Source organism: Nyctibius grandis, chromosome 12, assembly GCF_013368605.1.
Source record: "Nyctibius grandis isolate bNycGra1 chromosome 12, bNycGra1.pri, whole genome shotgun sequence".
In the NCBI taxonomy this organism is placed as follows: domain Eukaryota; kingdom Metazoa; phylum Chordata; class Aves; order Nyctibiiformes; family Nyctibiidae; genus Nyctibius; species Nyctibius grandis.
In genome coordinates, this window is record NC_090669.1 from 4,368,596 (window position 1) to 4,391,381 (window position 22,786).

A 22,786-nucleotide genomic window follows, 5' to 3' on the forward strand; every position below is an offset into this window, starting at 1 on the left:
AAATTCACAGCATTGTAAATACCAATAATTGTAGTTTAAAAATTATCTTCAAGAAAGCCAGACTTCCTACCTTCACTACAGGGTGTCCTCCAGTAGATGCTTTTACTGCTCCTCTGCTTCCTTCTGTTTCATAGTGAGCTCTGTGATGAGTTTTAGGCTGGACTTCTATTTTCAGTTCACACTGCCCGTAATGACTTGGTAAAGGCCAGTCAAGAGGTGGCAATGAAGATGTGCTGCAATCAAGACGAGCACACTATGGTTAGATGAAGTATGCTATTTGGCCACAGTACAAAGTAACTTCACTGTAAAATACAGACAATGACATCACTTTCCTAACAAACAATGAGCAAATAAGAATAGCTATTAGCCTAAAACCGTTACTTGAAAATTAAAAAATTCTGCTGGTGCATTAAAATCTTCAATTATTTCTTTTGGGGTTGTTAGAGTGGAATTTCCAATATCTGATTAAAAGAAAGGTACTGTACAACCCCCCCTACCCCACATTACCAGTGCTATTGTATAATGCCTTTATATTCATTTTTTTTATCCTCAAATATATGAGCAAGCAAGTTCAAATGTTGTTTACAGGGAACAGCCTAAATTCAATCTGTAAGTCATTAAGTTTAACTCTCTGTATTATTATCTTGCAGCTTGTTGTTTTTGTTTTTCTAACACTGGTAAGCACTGCACTTCGTTAGCCATCATTAAAATGAACGCTATATGATGATCCAAAATTTTAAAGCCAGTAGTCCTATCTAAGCATACAGACTTACTGCAACAGACAAAGACACCTAGAGTACACGCTTAGCTTATCCACAGATTATATATACCCTTACACACAGCAGCAAAGTCACTCCAAGGAAGGAGGACAACAAAATGCAGTAATAGAAGTGATATGGAAGAACCTCAAAGGGAAATAAGTCACATGATATCACCAATGTTTTCATACCTACCCTTTTACCTGCACAGATTTACAGACTTATGATTCTAATAAGATGGTCAGATTCAAGTCAGTAATTACCTGGTAAAGCAAATTAATTTGTGAACATTTAAAAGTGAACATTTATAGCGTTGTGTACCAAACAAGAACATTCAGAATAAAATAAGGGTCTATTAAAATAGTTTTGTACTACCTTACTCTGACCAACAGGGAAAGCAAATTAGGATTTAAAGAGATGGACAAATATTGCTTTGTACTCTCATCTGAGAAAGTTCAATTCTGTTTCTTTCCACTATACAGGAAGGCAGGAAAAATCCCACCACCAATCCAAAGCCATGCAAATTTCCACAAACATGAATAGGCACAGATCCAAGAAAGATAAGTATACCTTCTGGAGAATTTAGCTAAGACCTATAAAACATATCCACAGGTGAGAAAGATGATAATGTTTGGACTGAACAAGAAAGAAAAGAAAGCTCTGTCTTTAGCAAGTATCTGGACGGACTTGGGCTCAGCCTGCAGCACCATACATCTACTTTTTACTACAAAAATCACTGTCACTAAGGATGGAAAAGAGGAAGAAGAAAAGGCACCACTTGCTGGCCTCCTCCTACAGGAGAACAACCTACAAGCCTGTTGACCTGCTGCTTCATGGAGTACCTCTACTGTGCATTTGAGGAGAGAGCTAACGTTGCAATGGGAGGAACAAGAGTATTTCCCTTTCTTCATACTGAAAGGAAGAAATGTGAGCAATAAATCATCTCCACAAGCATTCAGTGGACAGCAAAGACTACTATTCCCCCAGTAAGGAGGTCTGATGACTGGTCCTTCCACAGCAACAGTATTTACTGGGTAGGAGAGGACTGCAGGTGTCAGCAATAACAGAGGAATCTGGCAGGAATGCAGTGTAAGCCCAATCCTTCCAGATACTTACCACAGGCCAAGACGTACTGCCTACATGCTACTATTGGCTACCAACTAGACCTTGCCATTCACTTTTATAGCTACTGAAGGAGAAGAGGACTCAAGTCTTCAGTCTGAAAAAGGAAAGAAAATGGCAGGATTAGAAGATACTAAGAAGAGCTTAAAAAGAAATGTACCATGTGAGAAATTTTTCTTTAATATTTCTGGAAACCTTTTTCCCCCGTAAAACCAAATATTCTATGTCAAAATAGTTGGTTTATACAGGGAGCAGATATGGTCCCTAAGAGAACTTGGTATAACACGCACACCACAGCCTATATACCAGTAATACTGGGAGGTATTACTGAAAGTTTAATAATAAACTCAGTGAAGGAAAAAAGTATTTGTTGCTTGTGACCACTCTCCATACAGCCTCTCAGAGAGGTTTACTCCTTCTGCAATTAACTAACAAAATGTGGCACAAGCTGTATCAGACTCCCATTATCTCCTGAAAAAATATTTGGAATACTAGAACAAACACAGAGACAGGAAAATAACCAAGTCTCAAGATTTTGTCATTCTTTGAAAACAAACAGAAAATATCAGCATGAGAGAGCAAGCAAGTATACAACGCATGCGCAGATGCCTAAAACATCAAAAAATTGGAAAGCTTTCAAAACAGTTTTCCAAATAAATGACATAGCCTTTGAGGCTGTGCTGCATCAAACTGCTGTTTTCTAGATGTAGCAGGCTAGAGAGTTACAGCTGCCTTCCTTTGGACTTTGACGTTGGATACCCGAACTGTTGTTTCTCTCTGAGTTTTTTTCTTGCTGTCTCCATCACCCTCAACTTCTCAGCAGCAGTGGAATCTTAAGTTTTAGGGTAGACTGTCATGCATCTTTCTGCCCTGTGAGGATATCAGTTTAATGTATTTCTGCTTCCACATCACCCTTTTTTTTTCAGACAAATGCTGTAGAGATACACATTAAACTGGATAAGTTATCTAATTTTATTTCATTTTGAAAGATAAATTTTCGAATCTTATTAATTTACCAAGCCCCAGTAGTCTACACAGCTTCTTCAAACAGAACTAGTGGGAGAGAGGGAGAGTGGGAACTTCCTAGCCAGCCCTGTCACCTTCTGAAAGTCACATGAACCCACAAGCTTGGACACAAAATAAATTTTAAAAATATCAGAATACATCCTACAAACTCTTGTGCTTTTTTTTACACTGTGTAGAAATCATTATCAAACCAAAACAATAATGTCAGCGGTTTGGGGCAAGAGGTAACAAGTCTGCATATATTTTGAACACGAAGCAACGCCATTTTTGTACCAGATGCTGCATATGGGAAAGTAAGTCTGGCGCAGCTAGCTTTACTGCATTTAAGGACCCGTTCTCAAGAAAATATCATTCAGTCTACACTATTAGGTGAGGATCAGCAGTAAAACTGCTAGACATTTAACTCACCACAGTTAAGACTTCTGTCTCTCCCAGCTTACACACAGTACGATAGCAATTGCATGATTGATAAAGCCATCTAACTTTGCATTCAGAATGCAGAATACAGATCAGCTGCTGACTGTGGTGGTTTTTTTCAAGTCAATTTAGATTAAAAGAAATAAGAACCTTTGTTATTTAAAACCCCTCACTTTTCAGACTTGAAGTGGTACACATTCGTAAATACTGTTTCATTACAAAATTTTACCCGGTTCATCGCCAAATTACTGTTGCAATAGCTTGTGACTTGAGTCTTTTACAGAAGTTTCTCTATTTTTTTTTTGTTTTCTTTAAATCAGCAAAAACCTTATTAACAACACAGTGACCTACCAGCAAAGCACCAAATAGCTTTAGAATGACTGTCACTCATTATTTCTGTTTCCTGAGATACTTTCATTAAATCAAACCTTAGCATGTTCTTGAAACAGCAGCAATCAGTAAACCTGCAAATGTTCTCCCAGTAATATCAAGAGAGTTTTATAATCTGATTAATGCAAGCCTCCAAAAGCTCATACTCCTATCACATCAAGATTAAAGGCTTCAGAGAACAGCAGCTATTAAAAGAAACTCAGAAGAAGGAACCCTTCAGCAGCATCCTCAGCAGAAGCCACTGCATTTGAAGTTGTCAGTTCAGTGATGATTCTATCAATATTAATTTAAGAGGTACCTTCTTCCTCTGCAACCATTATCTCTAAATCAGAACTGATTGAGGCTGCACAAATTATGAGGAAACACCTAATGTTCAGCATAAGGACAGCCAGATGTGTCCATACGGACTTCAGTATGCAGACCTGTAGAAGTCAGGGCCCAGCTCATGGGCTGACTATGTGCCTCTCGCACAGGAAGAAACAAACACCAGAAACAAGATGGCTTGTTTGCATTTGACGGTGGCCCCACAGCAGTACACGTGGGATGGAAAGCAGTACAAAGCCTATGAGAGCCACAAAAATAATGCAGCTAAAAACTTAAGACAGTTACTTTCCACTTGTAGCACTCTTCCTGGGTAATTCATTGGATGAATAGCCAGGGCTCTGTGCACACAGACGGCTAGTGCTGGTACCTCAGCTGAAGCACATGTGCTATTAGCTCAGTTTTAGTCTAATGCTGGCTTGGACTCCTTGCTTAGAAAGTTTTCGAACACAGGTGGAACTGATGTAAGAACTCATTTTAGCCACTCTGTATGAACATGTTTCTGCCTCTTTATAGTCACTAATTCCATTAATAACCTTTTAAAGATCTCCACTAGGATCTCAAGATGCTTGTGAAAGTTCTTATTTCCTTTGTTTGTTGAGATTCACGGATCTCCTAGAGTGATCCTTTTATTATTTCTTAGTTGCGGCAAAAATAACATTTTCCACTTACGGTTCCTCCCAAGACATCAAAATCTGTCACTGGGGGAAAAAGCTCACTGACCATACAATGGATATTCCACATCTTTTCCTCATCCCAAGTTTTTGCAGAGATTAACCAACAGCGTATCCTGTGACAAGTCAATGTTGCAACACAGCAAGCCCCTGAGAATCTCAAATCATAACTATGATCCAATAATACGGTCCTTTTCCAGAATGCTTGTAGAGCCAAAATACTGCTGTGATTGCTCTTCACTATCTAGAACAAAGCAACATTTTCCCTGGTGGAGTAAAATTTTGGAGTTAAGAATTTTGAGGCCACAGTGGCTTATCGACAGACTTTAAAAATACAGTTTAAATTCAAAATATCACGGTTTTACTACTAGCAGACCCACAATAACTAAGCTTTCAGGGTACTGATACAGTATACTGCCAAGTAAAATCTATACTGTATCATTTCAGAACAAAGTAGAGAGCTGAATCACATGTACAGCACAAAGGTCCTGTATCAAACACTACATGAATTTCTCTGGATTCATTAATGGTGTGTAAACATTACAGCAATAGCCTAGCTTATTAAAAATCTAAGAGGTTCAAAGTTCTCTTGCTTGTCTCACTTCAGTGTGTCCTTATCTTCAAAGTCCGTGATTTGCAAATATTTTCACTTTAAAGTTTTGTCAATGTAGCGCTGGTGTTATTTCTATTTATCAAAATAAGATAACTACCTAGCAGACTAAGTTTGCCTATAGCCCACTCACACTGAAAGATTTATTCTTCTTAAAATGAAGACCAAAGTCCCAATAGTTATGCTAAAAATAGAACAGAATTCTGTTCCTCTCTACTCCCCAGACTTCCAAGAGAAGGATTCAGACATGAGAAGCAACTTTTCCGAGTATTCGGCCATCTACCTCTATATTTAAACTATTTTTTTTCTGGAAGAGTAAGCAACATTGCCAGCAATCCTAGTTTCCAGGAGTAACTGCCAGATAAGTGCAGGTAAAATACTCTCAAGCTGCCATTAAGCCTCCATCACTAAAGAGATTCCTCAACTGTAAATACATCTATTAAAGCCTGTTTATTCATCACTACTGGAACAAAGAAATTACTTGATATCCTGTCACTTCAGTGCTCTAGATTAAATTTGTGACACAGCAGTCTGAAGACATCAGTTTATATAGTAGTTTTTAATTTAATGTATAAGTCTCTAAGAATTCCATGAGGGAAGACACAGTAAAATAAACTAGGTTTTATTTCAAGATTTTTGGCAATTAACGAATATTGCTTGGTTATCTGCCAGACACAGATGTACCGTCTGTTCCTATCAAATACTTCAGGGGTTAAAGAAAGAAAAAATGAATTGACTCTTTAAGTTTACTACCCTACAAAGTGCCTATTTGCTTGAGACACAAATTAGGATTCTCAAGATCTACTTTACAGAACCTAAAAGTTACTGTTTCACCAACCATTCATGTTTAAAGTCGCAAGTCTAAAGCAAAAGAAAACAAAACAACAAACCTAAAAGCAAAAACAACGAACCCCCACCATTTTCTGTTGCATCATCACTGATGACTCTCCTAACAAAATACCCCATGTTACCTACATCAGTGCTGGCCATGTCTGTTAACCATGGTTGTTAACACCACAAATGTTGCTGTCCTCTTATAATTTGTACTTCTAGTGACAAGTCCTCACCAAAAGTATTATATTATATTAATTGCTCAGTAGAGGTTTCTGGGTGTTCCCTACACTCTTTTTATTCCCTTTGATCAAGTTTAAAAAAAGTACTGTAAAACAGACTAATTATTTTTTTTTTGCATTTTCTGGAAATCTTACAACTGTGAACCTGTTTCAGGGGAGATGGATCAGATACAGAAGAGCTGTAACATCGTAACTGAGAACATTAACTTCTGTAAAATAAATATGCATATCACTTCAAAATACTATTTGCTACTGTCTTCGTTTAGCCCACACCCAGGGCTAAACAATAAGCAGTTATTCTATCACCCAAGACCCCTCCCCAGCTGAGAAAGGGAATTGGGAAAAGGAGAGAGACTCGTGGGTTGAAATTTAAACAGATTTAATAAAATAAGAAAACCAATATCAATACTAATACAAAAGACACGAAGTTATACTTAGCCCATAGAGTGGTGGCAAGTCCCTCCAGGAATCACAACCATTGAGAAGAGAGAAAAAGGAAAAATATGGAGAGGAGAGCAAAGCTTTCCCATTTATAGTGAACATGACATTTATGTTACAGAATACACCTGTGGGCCAGCCTGGGTCAGCTGCCATGGCTTACTGCTAATGGCCTTGATCACCATACCATGGCTGGCCACAAACTGAAACCAAATGTAACAGAAAATGGATTCTATAATTTTTTTCCTCACAAAACCAGGACAGCTACTCATCTTTCTAATACAGCAGCTTTGTACTTAAGGAGGTTGACTGGAAGGAGGCTGACTGGAATCTAAACAACAAAATTTTAATAAAAAGGATCAGTCTTGAAGAGCTTCCCAATACTACATGGTTTCATAAATATTTACCAAATACCTACTAAACAGAAATTTCACAAAGTTTCAAAGACTTAAGATAACTCCCATAAGCATACTAACCTCTTTCAGATGGTGCCTCAGTGTGAGCAAGCCGATCAAATTTAGATTATTTGTATACGAATAGACTCTAGGAAGAAACACTTATTCTGGTATTCCTCTAGACTATTTATAACTTATACTGACATAGGCTATCTAAATAAGAAAGTGAACTTGAAGCAACTATGTTACCTTTCCAACAGCCAATACAATATTTGGAAAAGGACCGAAAGAAAAAGAGAATCTGATTAATAAAAAAATCTCAAATAGCTTTATGCGAAAGCCTAGAAATAGGTCTTTTAAAGAGATTTAGTGAAAAAAAAACCTGAGTTTTTTCTGTGAGTAAAACTCAAGCTCTAACAGTAGATGTGGAAGAAAGTCGTAAAACCAGCACCTTCATGAAATGTTGGGGTAATAAGCAAATGCGGAGGTCAGATCTCCTATCACTACATTAAGATCCCCAAAAGAAAGGGATTTTCCAAGCGGAAGGGAGGGAAATATGAGACACAGATAAACCCATTTCTTATCCATCATCCTGGGAGGAGGCTCGGGGGTGGAAGAAAGAGGTATCTTAAATAACAGTAACAAGAGTAATGATGTAATAAATAAAATTATCAAATAACTTCAGTGCTGAATATTCTGTAAAGTGACCAATTTAATCTGCAGTCGAAAGAGCATTCATCTGCCAAGGTACGTGGTTAATGACATCATCAACAGATACCTTCACTATTCCTAGATACGGAAGACACTACCTAGTTCCTTTTTACCTATTGGAAAGGAATTGTTGCAGTGCTTCTGTCCATTGTCCCTCGTCTAGACTTACCTTTGACAAGGAAGCAGAAACGTGACTCAAGGCACATAATACATACACGTTTTTCACATGCTACACACTGGCAGATTAGGGATTTCTGTGACCAAATACCAAGCTGTTATCTAACAGAAGTGTTTGGATGGCATCTGAAATACGACTAAAATGCTCAAAAGCATGTTACACATTTCATATTGCACACTTACTGAACATAGAATAAAGAAGGAAAACATGGTCAGGAGTCGATAGATAAACTAGATTACAGATTTACTTTAGATAGCATTCAGAGAAGAAGCTGCTATCTGCACATTTCACACCATGTCACATGCAAGGCAAATTATCCCCACTGCTACCAGGGGTCAGTTCATTGCAGCTGAGGGTGCACACTGGTCAGAGTCACTTCACATGCTTAGAATCGATACTCTAGTTTACTTCATGCACTACTTTGTACTTGACAATACAATCAAGACATTTTAAAAGCATACTAATTGTAATATATTGTAATTTATACTACAATCTATTACTATACATAATATGTAATAAAGATATACAATTAATATCTAACTATGACAACTGAGGTGCTTGCTTTTGGTCACTGTCATAAACTATTTAAGAAACAGTGAATCTTCTTGCTTTTAATTTTTATTCATAAAACATAAGAGTCAACTTAGATTCCCTGCTTTATAAGCATCAAAATTATACAATATTACATGACAGATTAAATGTTTTAACATACTGAAGACACATACTCTCATAGCACCTGTGGAACAGGCTACAGCTGGTAAGTAATTCAACATTTCACTGAGGATACAGCTGCCAATGCAGCCATTTCCACTAATTCAATAGGCTACATTTTTGGCAGCAAATGTATACAGCTTAATAGTTTTATTTAGTTTACTTGTGATTAGGTGTAGTTTTTGTTGTCTTCTGCCTGTTTGCCCATTTTAAATTTAGAGTTCTTCAGTGCCATCTTCTAAATAAATTTTGACATTAAAAACAATATTTTTACTTCTTAATGAAAACAGTAAAATTGATTTTTATTCAGATTTGCTCAGTTCTCTCCATACAAGAGGAAGCAGGTTTAACTATCTATTTTCGTAACTGTTTTGGTGATCCCACAAAAAAAACATAGATCTACACCCCATCTTGCCATGCGCCTATATGTTCATGTGCTTTTACCTTTCAATAGTGCTCACCTTTTATGAACTATGTTAGCCTGCAAGCTAACAAAAATGCCAGTCTAAGCTAGTTGACAACTTCTAAAGAATTTATACAAAACTTAATTTTAAAATTAACAGAAGTTTTGTATTAATAAAAATGATCCTTCTGTGTGACAGTGATACATCAACACGCAGGAATACATTCAGCAGTAAAACTGAAAAGTTCATCGTTAGAACTCAGATGAACGCTGAAGCCTGGTTAATGTACTCATCAGAAGTTACCCTTTGGGAAGCTCTTAAAGCTATGATTCACTTATCTTCCATTTGTTTTAAGGATGTTTCTTTCACTGTACCCTGAAAGTATTGGTTTATATTTCACCCATTTGTGTTCATAACTTCCGTCTTAAGTACTCAATAGAAAAAGCTACAGCTGAATTTTCTCCACTAGTTCTCTGCCCAAAACGTGCGTGGAAAGAATCAGCTATAGCAATCTTTAAAAGACGACCGAGTGCTTCTATATTCCACAAGATGGACATCCCTGAGAACATTCATGTACACAACAGAGAATAAGAACAGGTATTCTGAAACATTTTTTCAACAGGCTTGTCCATCTGACAAGTCATTAGGAAATAATACATCAAGACATTAAATGATGCAAGAATGATATCCAAATTTGGAAAAACCCACTAGAAATGCGAATTACATAAAAACCAGCATGTTGCCATGAAAGCCAGCATCCACTTTTCAACAAGTTGTGCTTTTGAGGGAGGTCCCTGAAAACAATACCTCTTCAGTAAGCTTGGCTTACTGGGCAATAGTTAATTCTAGTTTTCTGCTAAGAATGTAAAACTCAGAGCCAGGGAAAAAAGCCCCCTACATGGCATCTCTGAAGCTTGGTCAGAAACACTTCTTTCTTTATTTTGCTTCACTTACTTTGGGGGAGGAGGTGTTAGGGGGGAGGAAAATGTTAAAACCATGAATATTTTCTAAGCCATTCTTTCTAAAATTAAAAATACAGCATGTGCAAACAAGTGCTTTGCAAAGATGTCTTTGCAATGAGAACACTGTATTTTGTTAGTAATTTTTAGGATTTAAGCTTTGCCTTTTTCAAAATAAAGCATATATGTGGACAATCCTACCCTATCTTGCCCCCCCCTCTAAGAAAGGAATTGCTTCATCCACTACATCCTTGAAGGGCAAATCTTAAGCATTGCCTGTGGACAGAATGATACTATTTTAATCAAAGTTATTTTAAAATCAATACAGACTAACATGGAAGCACTGACATTTAAACATATAAAATGGCTTTTATATGGATAATTATGCTTTACAGATATTAATCTAATGTACCTTTCTTACAAAATGTCCACACGAAAAATGTCTGCAGCTTCTTCCTCCCAGTACCTCTCTACCTCTTGTTTTTAAAACTTAGTAGAGCACAAGAAAGGTTCAGGAATCAAAAGGATAACTTGAGCTGAGTAATCACAGTATATGTCCATCCATCAGCAATGCTGCTTAAGGAGTTCTCATTTCTACTCCACCCACTGCATTGTACTGGCAAAGTGATTCCAGAAGCTATGTGGTTGGAAAGATCACAGAACCACTCCAACTACAAAGTGACAGAATTGGAAGGAGGGCAAATTTTTCCCCCCACCAAACTAATTCCCTTTTCTGAGCCTCCACAAGTCATCCTGCTAGCCCATGACAGGACTACATAAGGGAAAGAGATAGTTAACTCAGCACCATGATGGTAGAAATACCCTTGGAACTACAGCCCAGAAATCAATTCTTTCTGGATGATATTCAGTATGGCATGCAATTTTTTTTCTCTATTCTATTTCTAGAATTCTATCAGCCCAAAGAAGCAAGTAAAACCAAAAGCAAATACACTCCCCACCTCTTTTGTGGTCTCACAGTTTTATAAAACCATGTAAGTCAGGTTTCTTTAGCTATATTAAAGTGTTAACTGCTCAGATTAGATGTAACTGCAAAGCATGTACAAAATCTGCAGACGTTTGATTCAGCTAGGCTCTGTGCATGTATGCAAACAAGATTTAAATAAAACTAATCCTATGTTACAATGCATCTACTGTATTTTTAAAAGAAGAAAAAGATGGGTATTGGTGTCTCAACTTGTTTTTTCCTAATTATATCACCTACCTGCCTACAAGAAGTTTTCTTTAATAAGTCTTAATGCATCACTGAAATATAAGCACATTTATTTGTCTATTTAAGATGCACAGCAAGGGAAAAACGGGAGGGAAGGACTTTCTTATCACTTACCGAAATATAGGAGTATGACCAGGCTTTGGTTTGTTCCAAGTAAAGTGTGAAGGAACAGAAAGAAATTGGTCTCCAGGCAAATCTTTTTTCAAGGTGTGCTGAGATCCAGAACAGTCATCTACTGCAGTTTCAAGGGATGATGATAAGTTACCCTGTTCTTCAGGACAGATATCTATTTTTCCAGATAAAGTGGCAGTCTGATCCTCTGAGGTCTTTCTTGTTTTCAGAGGAATATCAGTCTCTGTACAACACTGAAATGGTGAAAGGCCAGAATTAAGGCCTTGTACGTTATGGATGGACGTGTTTAGCCATGTGTCTTCTGTTATGCTTCCTCTGGGAGAATGGCCAGGTGATGGAGTTGGAGAATGGTGAGGAGAGAGAGAACCAGCATAGCAAATCTCAGCACTGGAGTGTCGTCGTTTCCCACAGGGGGATGTAGGTCTTGATGAGGGCCTTGATGTTGGTCTAGGGCTTAGCCAATTTTCATCTGTAATACTAGTTCTAGGAGAATGACAGGGAGACTGTCTCGGTGACAAGGCGTGCCCAAATCCATAAGGCTGCTGCCAAGATTCATCACTGGGACCTCTCGGAGAACCACCAGGAGATGCCAAAGGAGAGCCAAGGGTAAATCGAGCAGCTGCTTCATTTAGCTCTGAGTCTACATCATCATAAACATGAGAAATGGATTCACAGGAGGAAGCATCTGAGAACCAGCTTCTGGATGAAATGCTGCTGGCAGGGCTTGGACTAAGGGATGATTCCCTATATGATGGCTCAAGAGGAAGATAGAGATGGTCCCGTGAAGGCCTTTCCATATACTCATTTTCTGTGCCATTTGTGTGCAATTCATCTTCATTGGCTTCAATCCCTTGATGACAGTTAGGTGAAATAGATGTAATTTGAATACTAGGGCACTCGAAGGGTTTGGGTCCACCTAGTGGACTGTATTTGGATTCTGGTACCTCACATGGTCCTTCATAGTTCTTATGACTCTGAAGTCTTGTAGGTGGTGACAGAGGAGAGGAGTGAGACTGCAATCCATGGCGAGGAATACAAATTGGCTGGTTTACAGAGGATGATGGCTGGTCTACATTAAAGATGTATATGGATGCACAGTCATCTGACTCAAGATCTACAGAAAAAAAAAAAAAAAAAAAAAAGGAACAGAGTCAGAACGCAATACTTGAAAAATGCCATAAACAAAATCATTTGTTTCCCAGGGATGGCCTGTTTTCAGCATCCTAGGCACTTCCCATTACACTAGCCACACAAAATAAAGCTAATTCTTAATTTTAAATTTTCCCCAGCCATATTTAAAGGTAAATATGAGTACAGCACAGTTTTCTCTCATAAATCTTGTTTTCAACCAGATTCCACAGTTTATACACATCTTCAGTGCTTGAAAATATAATACACACAGAAAATGGCTTTAAAATCTTGAAAGGATCTAAGCTGGAACACTCAATTCAAACTTTATCTTTCATATCTACACTCCACTCATAATTAAACATTTTAAATCATAATCCATTAACAATATTTTTTAAACGAATAGGACTATGATACTTTCTGCAAGCCCACTACTCAACACTTACAAGCACCAGAATATTGCATACATAATATTTATCTCCTTTAACACTAGAAAGCATCTTACAGTGACTCAAACTTGCAACAACTAAAAACGTTCAATCAAAAGAGGCCTAACAAAGAATATTATTAAAGATATTATGAAGTATCTTATTCCAAAGATCTTTTTTGGTTGCTTAGAAAACTCTCAAGTGTCCCATCCCACAGAACAGCATTTTTCAAGTGCAGTCTCACGAAGTTCGAGCACAAGTTGTTCAGCATAATAAAGGGAAACCAAAATATTCTCAGATCTCACTAACCTATCCAAAACACAGGAAATATTCCAAAGAAAAACAAGCAATTGAGAGGGAGTACAAGTCCAGTTAACAAAATCAGCAGCTTTGTCTCACAGAACTGAAGCAGATTTTCTTGACTCGCTTCTCAATATTGAATTAACTGCCAGAATGAGACATTTGTCTGAAACAAGAGTAGAAAACACAGCTTTTTTATTATTTTGCAACCACTACGCTTCCACTCTTGTTTCTTTCCCCTGGTAAAATAGATCATTCCCTCTGTAATTATAGAAAGTAAGTATGCAGGAGACCTCAGGTAGTTCACTAGACTATCATCTCCTAGCAGATAAAATTAAATGCACTTGGACCATCCCCACTAGACACTGAAACTAGTCTCAAAATCTGTTAACAATATTGTCTCTACAACCTGAGTAATTTGTTTTAATGCTGAATCACTTTGAAAGCTTTTGACCTATTACAGCATTTAACATCACCATTAAAATGATACAGTTCCTAGTGCTTTGCGTGTTGTTTTTTTTCTAAGTTTTTTTTTCTCAGTAGTAACAGAATGTTATGCAAAAGCATAAATGTTTCTGCAGACTAAAATGCTCCTGTGTCAAATAGGACGATGAAATATCATGTTCATGTAATTATTTTCCACAAATCCAGACTGGATGACATTAATTGCATCTCTGGGTATTAGCTCTTTTTTTTTTTTTTTAATGTTTTTTTTTTTTTTTGCCCTGAGTATCGGTAGAATATTAATACTTGTTTTAAAATAAATCTAGTCTCTCCCACAATCAGATAAAATATCCAGACAGGAAGCCATGTATTTTAGGCCTTTCCATGATGAAAAAAATTAGTATGCTAATGAAGTCATTCTATTATCAGTTTCACTAATAGCAATCACCTTAAAATTAACTAAAACAGAAACAAAACAAAGCAGCATCTCCTCAGAGACAACAAGGAAGCATTTTCAAATGGAGAGAAAGCATACTGTTCTCAAGGAACAGATTATGTTCCTCAGACTTTAAAAAAAAAAAAAAAAAAAAAAAAGGCTGAAGGCTCCTGGGCAGGGAGCAGCCCTGTTAGTAATCTGTCTCTTAAAGGAGGCACAAAATTGCATTTAGGACTAGTACTAAGTAGTTTTATAAGCATCGTGTGATTTTTATATATATCACAGTCATATATAACAATTATCCATATTAGATAATTATATCATCTGTTGGTATATTCATGTGTAAGATCACAGATGTCCTTGTTTCCTAACTCAATATTAGTATTAAAGCGTAGGTCAAGGGAGGCAAAAGGCAATCCTAAGAAGAGCAATTCTCCAGCTACTCAAAACTTACAAATAAAACAGTTACAGGTACTGAAATTTTGAAATAATAATAATAAAAATGTTACAGAAAAACACCAGGTGAAGTCTTCAAGTCCTGTGTGTAACCATTTACTTTAGGAACAGTAGCAGCACATTTTTTGTGCTAAAACTCTCAACATTGCAAAAAAAGCCTCATTTCTCTTGCAGCAATAATCAAGAAATCTTAAAATATTTAAGACAATCTGTCCACTTTCAGTGTCACTGGGATTTACAAACAGCAGATGTATATTCAAAATTTAAGTTTCATGGTGCTGAGGTGGAGAGATCAGACTAACACAGCCTTATCAACACCAGCTGGGAAAAACTAGGGAAGAGATGGAGAAGGCAGGAGAGCACTCTTCTGACTCAGGCTTTGCTGGTCCCTCTCCACAACAAACAACTTCTAATGAGTTTGGCACAGTGCTCTTATATCACCCCTCCCCAGCAGCATAAATACACACGCTCAAAACCTAGAGTAACAACTATGCATCTAATGAACACCAAATCCCAAAAGCATGGATAAGACTGTGGAAACAATACGTTCTGTAGTCTAAATCACCCAACCCTTTTCAGACAGCATCAGTAAACAGGTAGATTTATTTTAGTTTGCACACAAACCCTCCCCCTTTATAGTCATGTGCTACAATAACCTGTTAGTTGCTCATACAAAGGACAACACTAACTACTAAGACCTTTACAAATCATGTCATTAATTCTACTAGACTATTTACCAATAATTATTTTTGTCCTATTAAAGACTGTAGAGAAAATCCAATCGGGAAGAGCCCTCTAACCAATTTGAAGGAACTACTAAACAGACAAAGATGAATATAACTTGGGTGAAAGAAATGGGGAAAAAAAAAAGAAAGGAAAAAAAAAAACAGCTGACAACCCTGAAGATGGAAAGGAGTGAGAATAGCTCAAAAAAATCCAACTCAGGGCTTCAAGAAAGCAGAGGGTAAACAAACTCAGGGAAGTCTCACAATAGGCAAGTGCAAAGCAAAAAAAAGAGTTATGGAGAAGCCCAAGGCAAAAAAATGGAGTTACAGAAATCTGGTTACTTAATAGGAGAGCTATTACATCCAAACAATCCTGCTGGGGGAGGAAAGACAGTAAAGAAGTGAAGTTGGCCAAGTGGTAAGGCCTTCACTGACCATAAAATATAAGGAAGAAGCATTCAAGAAACAGAAACTAGGTCAGATTACTAAGGTAGAGCATAAAAACTACCGCAAGCACATGGGGGCAAGATGCTAGATAGGAGAGACACAGCAAAACACAAAGACCAAAAGAAGCAGTGCCAAGCATGTCAAAAGCCTGCCATGACCCTGAAAAGGCAGGTTTGGTAAATGCCTTTTCTTTACTAAAGTCAACTGAGTAAATTGCTAACAAAGTTAATAACAATGCAGAGTAAAGAAAACTGGACTAAATAAAAGGTTAAAAAGTACTGAAGAATTATGGGTGAATAAGTTTAACTTCAGTTTTAGAAGTAGTATTAATAGTTTATTTGTTCCAGTAAGCATTTAAAAGGAGACAGGGAAACAAAACAAGAAGTCAACGTTTGCTAAGAACAAAACCATGTCAAACAAATTTTGCTTTACGATCAAAGGCGGTCGTCTGGATAGCTAGCATAGAAAGAAACTCAGCTTTGTTTTAACTTATTAAGACTTTTAACACTACCATGCATGGAGAAACCACTAAGTCTTTAGAAATTTAGTGACGCCTTCTTCCCCACCCTGCTGAGATCAGGTTTACTACTGAGGGATCACAAAAATTAGCAGATGCTCTACATTCACATAGTGTATATAAGCTATATAAAGCTTTACACTTCCACTGCAATCTTTCATCAGGTGTCTGTGTCACCCTTTATCGATGAGAACCAGAAGGTCTGTCATTTTGAATGTCCATTTGCTATCATCTGGAAACACACTAGTTTACAGAAGCTCCTGTTCAGTATTAAAACAATGCTGGCTCATCCAATTCTAAGCTGCTAACTACGCTTCAACATAAGCTGTCTAACTGCAGAATATAATTAAATAATATCCAGAACAACTGCTCCTAAAGTACATTTTGCTCGCTATTTGCCATATCAGACTGCACATTCAGGACTAGTAATGCTTGCCCACCAGTTGTTCACTCTGCAGTGATGTACTGACACATGCATACGTGCAGCTGTGCAGTGAGCCAGATTTCTCCACAGAAGGAAGGTCAATTACTATCAAATGTCTGAACACAAGCCCTGTGCCAAACTTATCCAAACCACTTTATTATTCTAGGTTTGTAAGCCCATAAACAAACAGGTTCAAACAATAGGAGCTGTTATGAGGTACTAAGAAAGCACAACACAACCCAGGTCTTATGAAAATACTACTTCAAAAACAGATCAGCAATCAAGTCCTTTAAATAGCATGAGGAAAGACTTGAGCATTGCGACAGACATCATGTGTGTTCTCAGGCAAGTCATATAATCCGTCTCCGCTCTCAAGCTTCAAGAATGACAACCTCTTCTGTTTTTCAGTTCTGTCATGACAGTTACCATTATCTCTTTCTGAACACAACGGTATTATAAAGAATGCCACAGAAATACCTGTAAATAAGAACAAAAGGCATATGCAGCTCCATTTTTAAATTTCATTATCCTACTGATTTGCAGCAGTTCATATATTTCTTGGGATGAAAGAGGAGTCTCAATCTTCACAAAGAACCCAATATACCCAATAGTCATAGTTTTCCTTTTGTGCACTTAAAAAGACGATCGATGGGTTCTTTTTGGTGCACTACCACACTAAAGCTCTATAACTGGATATTTTACTCCAGTTTTCCATTGCAACCTGTAAGCTCTCCAGAGACACTTCCTATAAGCTTAAACATCAACTTAAAAAACACAACTCAAAAACCCCCTATAAAACCCACAGCAATACATTAGTTTATACGGAGTATAATTGACTAGTAAGGCACCAAATATGGTACCAAAAAAGTATAAATTATGAAAACAATTAAGGTAGGAAGGTGGTGCAGGGGGAAGACACATCCTTATAGATCAAGTTTAGCAACACACAAAACAGTAGTGAAAGTTTAAGCTTTCAGAAAAGGATGATTTACAACAACTGCCATTTTGTGAAGCAGTTCTCCCTCTTCAATGATTTTGTGCTCTGTTTCATGGTCATATCAGATTACTCAAAAAGGATAAAAATAAATTTTACTTCCATCAGTCATGTACACTAGAGGCAGCTCTGTCGTGCCTATCAGAATTTCACTCATTTTCTTGTGTTAAGCAAGAATGCTGGAAATGTACAAGAAAAACAATCTTCTCAACAGTGGGAACTCCTCAATGAGTCTGGATGAGAATTTGTTATCCTCAGTACAAATACAGAAGAATACTGAAGCTGCACTAGTTTAAGCAGTTTAAGCAAGAGAATAATGCAGCATATCAGATGTTTACAACTGACAATGAATAAAATAAGAACATACTGGCTCTCAGGGTGTAACTACATTATGGTTTTTTCAGCAGCAACTACCCTCCCACACTCACACACAAACAGGGATGGGAAATGAGAAGAGAGGTATTTTTAACCTAGATGATTTTGCAAACAGATTTAGAGTGCACTAACGTAAACACCTGTATATATACAACTGACAGGATGGCAAGCTTTAGGACACAGGGAGAAACGAGCAACCAGGACAGGAACTGAAGGTGTTTTCACTATCAAATGAAAATGTAACGTGCCGCTAAATCCTTAGACCATAGCCTGGCACACACTGAAACCAGAATAGCTGTCTTAGCGTACATCCAGCTTCACCCTGAAGTAACGGAATTAAGTTCCAAATAGGGAAATAACAGTCATGAAATTTTATTTGGCGTGTAAGAAAAACGGACTAAATGAACATGAAAATCAAATGCATCTGCTTAAGTCATAAGCACATTTCAGAAAATTGTGTACTTCTGTTGCAGCAAATTGAGTTAATCTCAGTTGAGATTTTTTCCTTTTTTAAAAAATGTAAGTTCTCATAATCTTTCATAGCAGAGTGCTTTGAGATACATTGATAAAAAGTGATGTACATAGGAGGTAAAGAACCCAGCTTGTAACTGTAAGGTTCAACAAGAATTAGTCATTCTAAGTTCAGTTACAAGAACAGAAAATAGCAAGCGGAAGTGCTAGGCAGTGTTTATACCTGTGCCTTCTCCAGCCCTCCTCGTATTTCTGGTTGATTATGAAGCATGTCTTTAAATGAAAAATTTATAGAACTTGTGGTTCAATATTCAAGGATTATTCATTAATACTCATAACAGGTTAAAAAAGAAAAATATTTACTTTTCACTTTTAAAAAATCAAATCTAAGTCTTACTGGCTCCTCTCTGCTTCCTTTTTTTCGCTGTGTGTATGTCATTCAAGAGCATTTTACTGCATTAACACCCTTGTAGACAAAAGGGAAGCTGTTGCCCTCCAGTTTGATGAAGCCTCATTTGTCATTCAGTGTTAGATAGAAAGTCAGCATAACACGACCCAATAGTTCAGAGATAAAGAAATACACTATGGCCTTTGGGGAGATTCTTAAAACGACACACAAGCAGCTGATAGCACATAGTATTAACAGCCTATTTGTCACTGCTATCCTGAAGTACGTTATTCTATACAATCAGTTCTTAGAATTCATGAAAGGACTGCAGCCCTGCAATCCCAGAGCACCTAGTATGTGTAGACATGGGAACTGAGAGAAGACGGAGCACTCCAAAACTGATGTGTTGTGCCTGACCCCTGGGAAGAAGACTGATCATAAAGGTAAGTGAGGACATTAGGCAAATACTGATTGAAGAGAAGAATGGAATTATGTGCTGTAGTTGCCAGCCGAAGGTTTGTCTAGATTCTTGGTATTGCAGGCCAATTTATCAACCACAACCTAACTCTTCCCTTTGTGGGGGCAAAGCTAATAGACTCCATAAAAGGCTCTCCAGTTACTCAAAGTTCTGGTTTATGCTGTACCTATAAACTGAAATCCTCACCTACCTACCTACATGGATGCCTTTACCACTGATCAACTTCAAACACCAATGAACTTGCTGACAGCAACCTGCTGCTCTATACAGAGACAGCTCCAGCTTTACAGTCTGCTCCAGTCCCGAACCAAGCACTGAGCAGAACACAAGTCTCCAAGATCAGAATGCGTAAGTAGAGCCATAGCACACAAAACAAGACAGGAGTGTACAAGAAAATTAGTATCTTAGTTTATAGGAGAACGCAGTGACATAGGCTGGGGTCTTCATGAAAATTGGAAGAAAAGGGATGCAATAAGCCAAGGCAAGAAATTTGAGTGGGGAGAGGTTACACAGTAAGAGGGAAGACCAACATGGGGGCATGCCTCTTTCTGTTTATCAAACAGAGCATGACAGAGGCTGAGAACTGGGATTGACAGTATCTGAACAAACTAGTTTGGGAACTCTTCATACCTCAGCAAAATTACACTCTACTTCTGCAGCTGTCCTACATGACACAGGGCAAACCATTCCACAGCAGGCAATCGTACCATATAGTTCACTCAGTATTTCAGATCATTAATAGTACAGCTTTACACCAATATATTTTATAATACAGCTTTAATGTAGACTTCCAGTGTGTGAAACTCAAAGGCTCTCTACCTCAAAGGACTGAAATGATCCAGAATGATAATCTGAAACTTTCCTGTTTTCCAAGCTGCTCACATTAATGTAGAATCAGAACCACCTTGAATTCACTTTGCTAAGCCTGACACAGTAAGCATAAAAGGCAGAAATAAGAATTAAAAAGCCAAATGAGAAAGGAGAGGCTGAAGCAGAGCACTAACACCATTTTTTCAGCAACTTTCAGAATGAACCCCCAAAATATAAGGGAGACCATGTTAGCATGCCTCACAACTGTCCCACATGCAAGCCCCGAAACTTGGCACCTCTTTGCAGAGTCCTAAAGATGTTGTGTTTATTCCAGTAGGAGCAGAGGTTTCACCACATACTGTACCTAACCAGCCTAACCTCCTGCCCCTAACCAAAAAAGCTAGGTAATTTGAAAGATGGTAGCATTTGCTCTCAAAAGCCTAAATTTGACAAATTACACTGATGAAATACAGAGACTCTGACCTAACTTAAAGAAGCTACACAAAATACAAAACATTGACAGATTTTCTTAGTGGTTCTTGGATTAAACCACACATTCTCTTGTGGCCCTGTCACTTGAGTACAGCTATCCCAAATGACACCATTAAATCCTTTTGTAATCATACATTTACTCCATCTCCTCATCTCCTTTGCGTTCTTGATTTAGGGAACAACTACTAGAAAACATCTAAGATACACATGAGTAGCTATAAATCATTGTGGACATTATTACAGTCCATTATGCAGTCATCAAAAGCAGTGAATCATTGTCACTAGCAGTTAATAAATGCACCCTGAATGTGTTATCAGTCATTCTGTTTTTAGAGTGCGTTTTCATTTCAGGTATGAAGATACAAAGGGTTACTCTGTAAAACAAGTTCAGTTAGAAGGTAATAGTGTGTGCCCTGTTCCAGCTACAATGTCATAATCCCTTTCCCCCTCCAGCACAGTACAATTGCTGCTTATCACTGAATTTATATTTAAGTGGTCTTCCCATTCTTGATATTTACCAAAATCATCAAAAAAAATAAAATCTTGGATTAAAAAAAACATTTCTCACAGCATTGGTTCCTAAAAAGCAAATTTAGCAGCCACTAAAACATGAAGACTCTCATTAAGCAGTGAATTCAAAGGTATTTGCCTCCTGCAATCTTGAATAACCTCATACATAAGAAAATGGAAAGATCTCTGTTTGAAAGGATCTAAGAGTGAGTCCAAAGAGGATTATTTACAAGATTTTGAAAATAACCCTCTCCACTATCCTCTTAAAAAACAAACAGAAAAATCCAACTCCATCCAGCAATATTTTACTATATCAAAAATATTACTCATTTTTAGAAGTGATGACTACTCTTCAAAATGCAGCCATTTTTTAAACAAGCAATTGCTATTAATCTAAATATTAATATGAATAATGAGTCTACATTTCTAGGAGTAATAAATCAGCTGTAAGTACCTGCTCATGTTTCTTCCTACAAATGTGTTTTAAATGAAGTTTTTATTTCTGCTTTAAAAAAAAAAAAAAAAAAAAAGCAAACACCAAAACTGCAACACAACCCAAACCTAAACCAAACCCAGACTTCTATGTTCATGAATGTATTGCTGAAACATCATGGGTTTGTAGTCAGATCCCCAGAAAGCTGATTCTTCTCTCCTTCCCCCAGGTACATAAAAACGAGGACTGGGCCTCCCAAAGAAAACTGACAAAAGTATCTTCTATCACACCTATGGTCCTTTGTCTGAAAAGTAACCATATGCATCCAATGCCACTGAGACATTTAATCAGAAGAGCCACGTAAACGATTAAGTTTAGCTGTTCAGTTACCTCACGAGATGCACAGGCCACAGCACAGCCCGAAAGCCTCCTTATCAACCAGTACTGCCGTTCTTCGCATTTAAACTGATCCTCCCTGAATGACTTCGAACAGTTCCACGGGTTTTTTTAATGTTCTGTTTCACCAGTATTTCACAAGAATACTCACAGATTGGTGTACTAAAGGTAGAAGAGAATGTCGGCTTGTTGATAAGCTTGCTCCTGCCTAGCAATTTTACTTAGTCTTACTGATCATTTCACTCATCTTAAATTCCGCTGTCATTCGAACCCCACATGGCATGCCTGGACAAATGCAAGGACTTGGATGTTGTTTTACGGGCTGGGCTTACTGCCAAGTCTGCTCCACGCTCCTCCCTGCCCCGCTAGGACAGCTTTAGGCAGCAACTCCTGTATTTACGTTATTGCTGTGAACAGCCAAACTGCTGCTTACTATTGACCCAGGCCCAATCTACACTCATTTCTCACTCATTCACAGCAACATTACTTATTTGGCTACTCTTCGGGTGGGACACAATAAACTGCTTGCAGTTGTACAACACAAACAAAACGAAAAAGACCATAATGTTTGAAGTAAAAAGTAG

The 22,786-nt window shown here is 37.6% G+C and overlaps 1 protein-coding gene across 2 annotated transcripts in view; it reads right to left on the bottom strand.

Moving 5' to 3' along the window:
* Positions 1–22,786, bottom strand: part of NFATC3 (nuclear factor of activated T cells 3) — a 74,572-nt gene that overhangs the window by 44,979 nt on the left and 6,807 nt on the right. For both annotated transcript variants that reach the window (XM_068411110.1, XM_068411109.1), the window contains exons 2-3: positions 11,533–12,664; positions 71–233 (exon numbers count right to left, since the gene is read on the bottom strand). In XM_068411110.1, coding sequence (XP_068267211.1) covers positions 71–233; positions 11,533–12,664 — 1,295 coding nt within the window. The remainder of the gene's footprint in view (positions 1–70; positions 234–11,532; positions 12,665–22,786) is intronic.